At 43.4% G+C, this 7990-nt stretch overlaps 1 protein-coding gene and 1 pseudogene across 1 annotated transcript; one reads left to right on the top strand and one right to left on the bottom strand.

The window, feature by feature from the left end:
• Positions 1 to 656: 656 nt before the first annotated feature.
• Positions 657 to 2151, bottom strand: LOC147425292 (uncharacterized; annotated as a pseudogene).
• Positions 2152 to 4763: 2612 nt separating this feature from the next.
• LOC147425291 (uncharacterized) lies at positions 4764 to 6322 on the top strand. Its single transcript, XM_086500520.1, has one exon. It carries the CDS (start codon positions 5136 to 5138, stop codon positions 6294 to 6296), a length of 1161 nt encoding a protein of 386 aa, XP_086356646.1. The 5' UTR covers positions 4764 to 5135; the 3' UTR covers positions 6297 to 6322.
• Positions 6323 to 7990: the final 1668 nt, after the last annotated feature.

Below are 7990 nucleotides of genomic sequence, written 5' to 3'. Positions count from 1 at the left end.
AAGATTGACACAGGTGGTATGGGGGATGTTTGTTTTTCTGTCAAGACAATGCAACACAGAAAAGCAGATAAGCAAAAGGAGACCTTCCCAAGATAATGCAATGAGATATTATGTCATGGCATTGTACCAGCCAATGCCAGCCTCCAAGGCCAACCGCCTTCTTCACAACTCCTTGCAGGCCAACTAGAACAGATTTTGTTCGATTATTGCCTATCACGATGACCTTGGTGTGGCGCGGCAGCATTGACAGCTCGTCATGAAAGCCCTCGTCGCTCGCACCCCTTGAGCACAGCACCCCTTCCTCACTTGCACCACCTCCTTGCCCATACATATCTCTTTCCTCTGATCGCACCTCCTCCATCTCCATCTCTGCGTCCATCTCCATCATCTTTAAATCAAGTGCCCTTCTTAACAAGAGCTCCCAATATATCTCTCCAGAATGTTCAAATTAGCATTGCTTAAGCCCCAAGAAGCCCCCCTGTGGCCACTAGAATTTATGTTTCAATTGGTTTAAGTTGAAATTAAGGATCCATAATTTGTCATACAGCTGAATTGGAAAGCGCACAATACAGAATTGGCTTTGTATGATGATGATGATCTTGGTCTACAAGGATAAAAAAGAAGATTGAACGGAAACTCTAGCCTTCTCCACAATGTTAATGCACTCCTCAACTCTCCATAACCATGGAGCCATGTCTCGTTGCAATAGTGCTTGTCGTCAACAAATTGTCAACCACGAAAGGAGCTTGAGGATGCAGCGATGGTGGGAAATGAAGAAAGTTAGCCATGGGATTGGGCTGATGGCCATGCAAGTGAAGAAACTTGCTTGACTGTACATCGTAATGATCAAGGAGTGGAATTGCTCTTGTCTGGGGTAGACTATCTGCATTGTGGTTATAGAGTGGTCCAAAAGCTCCGACAACATGGATGGAAGGGGGTATCTGCTTGTATGACGGTGATGAAGATGATGATGTGGGGAAGGGCGTGGAGTTGATGTTGATCCCAACCTCCAGCGTGGAATGTTCATGAGGGTGATGATAGTACATGCTTTCATTTCCCGCATGGTTATAATCTGGCCCTCCAGATCCTAGGAAGTCTTCCAGCTTAGGCCCATCTTCTGTCTTCACTCACACACCAAAGTTCTGTAGAGCCAATATATTACTCGGATGACTTGTTGCCTCTGCCTGGAAATAGTGTTGATGAGGATCGTGACGATCTTCTAAATCGCAGCCTACATCGCCGTTGCCTCCTACTATATTTACCAAACCTGTGTTCATCAGGTAGTGCGGCTGCACAGGTGCAAACTGCTCCAAAGCTGTAAAGTGAGGCTATTCTGCATGTACAAATACTTGCTAAGTCCCTTTAATTCACGAGTTGCCTCGAACCTTAGGTGCAGGACAACCAAGAGGTAAACTAGCTTAGCTGGCATAAGGACAGATTTGTGTATGCGAGAGATAACTACAAAAGGCTAGAAGAGAAAACATGATGAGAGTGAAGGAGCTTCGCGAAGCAACGCGCAAAGGTAATAATCGATTTTTGGAAGCAAGAAAATTGCATGCACATTGTTTGTACGCACTGTGGATGTTCGATGTCTTCATTTAAGAGGCCGCAGGAATAATTAAGGCTCAAAGAACCGTGATCAAGGAGTGACTAATTACACTTACTTCAGGGAGTCTCTACTTACACTGATGCAGATAAATGAGGAGAAGAAATTGCTAAACGACCATGAATGCTTACCAGATGAAGAGGACGAGTTGGGAAAAGCTTCTATGACAGCTTCATGACTGCTGGTGCCTGCTGAATGTGGCATGATGCGAGCAATATCAAGCATCTGAGAGGTGAAGGAGCCGTGATTTTCTACAGGTAAATAAGCAAAGCATAAGGAAGCAGATGTGCAGCCGCTAATGTAGCAGGCAGAACTCATAGGAGAGCTCAAACTTTTCGCATGCAACTGAGCTGGCGGTTGGTGTTGATGATGATCATGATCGCTGCTTTGATAAAGGTTGAGGTGAGCGCCTCTGTACACACCTCCTGTGCCATGCATAGCATTATGATGAGCGACAGATGCAGCTTCCTCCGCAGGGGATCTTTCCTCTATAGCCAAGTAAGGAGACAACGAGAAGGAAGCCAGTTATTGACAGAAGTCCCCATTAATAATCAACACCCCCTAGATGTACTGTGATATCTGCAGGTCGATCGACGTGCGAAAGATGCTCAAGAAACAACATTGCCTGCTACATAGCTTGTAGCAAGCTTGACCTTGGTACTTGAACGGTTTAAATCGACACTAGTCAAGCAAAGCTGGAGAAGCTGCATTAACGCGACGATTATGAAGTCTTCGAATTAGGAGGATTTGATGACCAAGTTATAATGGGTGAAAGGGGGCAAGCTATAGACCAGACTGATGCAAGAAGGTGCGGGCCCCATCCGGTTTCTGGGTGAGAGAGAGAGAGAGAGAGAGAGAGAGAGAGAGAGTCGTGTGTGTGAGTGTGTGTGTGTGAGAGAGAGAGTGCCTATGTGTGTCACAATCTGTGTGTGCGCGCGAAGGTAGAAGAGGCCTGCCCTTGTTTTCCTCCTCTATCAAATCGAGGTCATGTCGTCCTGCAGCCCTCGCCTTCGCCTTCACACAAAGCTAAAAACCTATTGGCCGTCCACGTGGACGCCATCCATCAAAGGACGCCCAACCCAGCCCAACACTAAGGCCTTTTCTTCAGCAGGCCAAAAATTGGGGTCCAATGTATTTTAATCAGCTAAAATTGTAAAATCTCAATTATATTTTGAGCTAGGTTTTTAAAAAATCAAGAAATTTACACAAGTTTTAGTGTTATTACTTCAAATTTTGACCTAAAAATCAAAAGAATTTCAAGTTTACCCTTATTTTCATCAATTAGAGAGAGGGAGAGGATCTTCTTTATACCTCACATCAACACCAATATAGAGACACCTTTTAAGAACACTAAAATGAAGAAAAAATCATATTGTATGTAATCAAATGGTGATGAAAAGGATAAAGTGCAAACAAAAGGTACATTACATTTAATGTGATAGTGAAACTTTTGATGGTGAGAGATTTGCATGTTTTCTCTACAAAGTCTTCTATATGGCCTTCTTAGGCCAAAAAGGGAGAGAGACACCCTTTTGAATGTAACCTACATTATTTTTATGAGGGTTTTGGATCCCTATGATATCACCTTAAAACATTACATCAAAAAATGCGGGTATTACCCACTTTTCCATCATTTTTTTCTTCTAAAAACTTTCCGAAGTACTTAAGGTCGCTGTGAAGGTAAAGGGAATCCCCATTACGAATAAGCAGAAAGCCAAAACTGAATTCATTCCTGCTAATAATTCTCTTTGAATAGAATGATACTTGACTTCTGGATCTTTGAAACGTCGAGACGCCCATCGACAGATGACAGGGCCATTTTCTGTTTCTTCACAGAGAATACCACCCCAAGCTTCTTCAGATGCGTCTGAGTATACCACCAAAGGTTTATCAGATGGTATTTGTAGAGGTGGTAATTGACTACATACCTTTTTTATCTATTGGTTTGTTATCTGTTTGATTGTCCTTGTCATCTGGTCAGTCCAGAAGAATTGGGTGCTGCGTTGTAGTTCTTTAAAGATTATCAGATCCTTAGCTAAATGAGGATACTGGGGAGCTATCCATTGTAAGCAGCCAACAAAAGACTGGAGCTGCTTCTTTTCAGTAAAGACCTCACAAAAATTTTGAAGTTTATTAAGGACATCAGGTTGCATTCTGATACAGCCTGAGAAAATCTCTACTCCAAGGAAAGCTAATTGAGATTGACAAAGCTCAATCTTCTTCAAGCTTAGAACAAGTCCAGTGTTCTGCAATTTCTTTAGAAAATCAGAATTATCTTCAATCACTTCAAAAGAGATGCGTTGTTTACCAATGAAAGCATTAAAACTTTTATTATCAGAGGGCGAAATTGGGTTAAAGTAGGTGGCGTTGGCAAAACACAACCCTTACCAATAAGGCGATTCAGCTGCCAGCAATGACAGAAGGTGTAGTAGGCGAGTTTCGATAAGGGTTGTGTTTTTGTTGCACAAATGACTACAAGCAACATGGGTCATTGCAGGACATGCCCCAACTTTAACGTTCGTATGTTGAGGCTTGTACATCTCTCTCTCTCTCTCTCTCTCTCTCTCTCTCTCTCACACACACACACACACACACACACACACACACACACACACACACACACACAATATCAAAATTGACCTCGTTAGAGTAGCCCATGAGAACTGTAGATTGCGATTTCTATTCATTCATGTTTCACTAGTGTTAAAGCAGGTAACAGATAACGAGAGGGACTACTCCCTGCATGCAATATTCGTCCGCAAGTAGAGAGAGAGATAGAGATGGAGAAATGTAGTGCACTACAGTAGCATACCTTCTCCTCTACTTGCTCTCCTTTGCGCTCAAATATCTTTGTGCTATTGATCTGCTTGTGGTGCTAGTATCTATCTTCTTTATTGTGCTGGTGTGGCGCTATTCTTATTAACATCTTCTTTGATTATTTACAGCTATTCGTATTGTGTGCTGGTGTGGCGCTATTCTTATTTACAGCTTCTTTTGAAAGGTGGAACGTAGTGTTGGATTAAATTGCTAATGGAGGCTTGGGATTGAGCCAAGTGGGTTACCTACGTGGCCTAGTTTAGGAAAAGCTTCTTAGGCTAACCAAGTAAAGAATATGCACTTTTAACATTTTTTGACGTGGACAAAACAGATTGCGTTTTATAGTAAAACCTCACGCTAGAAATTGCGAAAAGGTCAAAAGCAAATGAAAAGCAGAAAAAATCAAATGAGGGCGCCTACAAAAGCAGATTGAACCCGACGGAGCTTCAAGAAATTATGAAGAGGAGACTGCCAGCCATGTCGGAGCTGGATGACCATGTTTTATTTGATAAGGTGCTTCGCAATCTTCCAGCGCAGACGCTGAGCTCGGCTCGCTGCGTGTGCAAACAATAGCGGGAGACGCTGCCGCACCCTCAGTCCAACATAGCCAGGGTGCTGAAACTCAGCGGGGAGGAGGCATGCCTCCGTGCACCTCATAGTGCAGACCAGCTACAATGCCATCACGGTACTGGATCCGATTGCCAACAAATGGATGCGCATCCCCATAAAGAGAAGAATGGGCATACTGTGTGTGGTGTCCAATGGATTGTTCTGCTTGCGAGCATGTCCGAGCTTTGAATATGGGTTTGAAGGGGACGATCTGGTTGTTGGTAACCCCATCACAAACGACTGTAGGCTGCTACCACCATTGCCATTAAAGCAGAAAGGAAGCTTGTTGTACACGAAGCATTGGAGCTCAAGGGCATATATGGAAGCGGATGCCAGCAGAGGAAGGTACAAGGTATGGGTGCTGGCAGAGGGAGCACGCAGGGAGGGCGCTGAGTTTCTTTGCTTCGAGTACGACTCACTAGAGAAGCCGGGGGCGTACAAGCAGACGCCGCACACGAGCAATATTGACCTCAACGTGGCCAAGATGCAGGCGATGGACTGCAAGCTCAGTTGTGAGTTCTCGACCGGGAAGCATAGCGGAAAGCTACACTACGCGTTTCAGAGCGGTGAAAAAGAGATAGGGATGTCGTATGACGTGGAGGGGCATGTGTGGAGAGTAGAGTATGAGAGGAATGCGGTGTCAAAAGACGCCCCTACGCTGGTGTCGGTGAAAGTCGAACGGCCGGCAGTGTTGGTGACGGAGAGGGCCGTCAAACTGTGGCGCCAGCAGCAGCAGCAGCAGCAGCCATGGGCGCAAACGCAACCCAAGGCCCGGCTGCCCAGTATGTCGACCGAAGCAATCAAGAACTCACATATATACGAGATGACGCCGCCGCCGGCCGACCAGTCGGCCTGCTTTACAGCCAGTACCTCTCTCATCAAGCCTCCCGATCGTCAGCTTCCCGTTCAATTACTGCTGGATTCTGTCGCTCCTCATCCGAACGCTCGCCTGCCTAGCGGCTACCGCCACCGCCACGAGTTCCTCTTTGGTGGCGACCCCAATAGCGACACGCTTTGGCTGGCCGCAGCCAGTGGGCCCCACGCCCTCGCTTACCACCTGAACAGCGCAACCTACACGTTCTATGCAGGCTGTCCGTCGAGCATCGACGATGACAACCACACTCATATCCTCTCACGTAATGCTCTTCTTCCAACCCCTCCTTTGGCTTGTTCCCCTTTAAATGTTTTGACTGGCCGGACCCATGTCGATCGATCATGTTCAAAGCTTGCAGCAAGCTCCGTCATGCCAAGAGCCTGCCTATAACTATTGACTTCACCTCTTTGCGTGCAGCCGCCCATGATATATAGCAACCCTAAAATTAGAGCTGCTCTAACACCCCTTTCTAGAGGGAGGCTAGGAAAACAATAATATGTTTCAAAATAATTGTAAAAATTTTGAAAAAGATATATGTATGCTCTTCCAATTTGTGCAGAAAGAAAATGGGAGTTTTTTTAAGGTTGGGTTCACACTCCACAATGGGTGATCCCCCCTTTTCCACTCGAAAGTCTATGAGATGCAATGCATGCCCAATGGCTTGTTCACACACCATAGCTCGCTATGGTTGGGCTCTCTGACAAAAAGGTAAGGTGTGCTAGGTTCTTTCTCCACCCATTTGGTTGAAAAGAGAGTCTCTCAACCATGGACGGCCTTCCAACTTGGAATACCCTCGCCGTCACTTGGGCATAGGTCAACACACCACCTCAAAATGTGGGCAACAACTTTGTACGCAATCTGAATTGCCACTCCCAATGTGTCTCTTTCCATTGGTCCAACTCAGCAAAAGCCATGCACACGCCGACAGTCTGAACCCACCCTAAGGCCTTCAAAATGAAACCTAGAGTCACCCTGCAAACTTGAGAGAAGATATAGAGTGCCATTTTCTCTTGACAAAAAAACAAGGTAAAGTTTTTACGGTGGCCTCAAGAAGGCAATATTTTTAGTTGTAATAAATTGTGTGTGTGTGTGTGTGTGTGTGTGTGACATCATAGTTTGAGAAAAATCATTTTTAAAAACATACAAAATTTCCTTTGGGTAGTTTCAAGGATGAAATTTTACAAAATAATCGGTATTTTTTGTAATTTTACTGTATTTTTATAAAAAATTCAAACATTGGAAATTTTACAAAATAATCGGTATTTTTGTAATTTTATTCTATTTTTATAAAAAAATTCAAAAGAGTGTGAGTGAGTGAAAGAGAGAGGGAGGGAGGGAGGGGGGGGAGGTAGTATTGGAAAAAAATTGGGATCCAATGTATTTTAATCGGCTAAAATTGTAAAATCTCAAATATATTTTGAGCTTGCTTTTTAAAAATTCGAGAAATTTATACGAGTTTTAGTGTTATTATTTCAAATTTTGACTTAAAAATCAAAAGAATTTCAAATTTACCCTTATTTTCATCAGTTAGAGAGAGGGAGAGGATCTCCTTTATACCTCATATCAACACCAATATAGAGACACCTTTCAAGAACACTAAAATGAAGAAAAAATCATATTGTATGTAATCAAATGGTGATGAAAAGGCTAAAGTGCAAACAAAAGGTACATTACATTTAATGTGATAGTGAAACTTTTGATGGTGAGATATTTACACGTTTTCTCTACCAAGTCCTCTATATGGCCTTGTTAGGCCAAAAAGGGAGAGAGACACCCTTTTGAATGTAACCTACATTATTTTTATGAGGGTTTTGGATCCCTATGATATCACCTTAAAACAATATAGCTACCTATCTTGCAGGTTCAACGAAAAGATACATTTAATCATAAAAAATTGTTAGATTTTAGTTTACAAAAGAGAGGTATAGTTAAAGGAACTTCAAAAATAAAAGACATATTGAATAGGATAAGGGTGTGCTATGATCTTCTGGTAATGCATGAAATTATTCGATGTGTTCCTTTCATTCCAGGTACATGCTTAGGACGTAAGAAGATTTTTTGGATGGACAACAAGGTTTTTGTCA

The sequence above is a fragment of the Adiantum capillus-veneris genome, chromosome 25 (assembly GCF_014529385.1).
Source record: "Adiantum capillus-veneris isolate H3 chromosome 25, ASM1452938v2, whole genome shotgun sequence".
Lineage (NCBI taxonomy): Eukaryota > Viridiplantae > Streptophyta > Polypodiopsida > Polypodiales > Pteridaceae > Adiantum > Adiantum capillus-veneris.
The sequence above is the reverse complement of the archived record's forward strand: the minus strand, read 5'-3'. Positions and strand labels throughout refer to the sequence as shown.

Coding starts and splice junctions, on each gene's coding strand:
- LOC147425291 (XM_086500520.1), top strand. CDS start 5,136: ATGCGCATCCCCATAAAGAGAAGAATGGGCATACTGTGTGTGGTGTCC.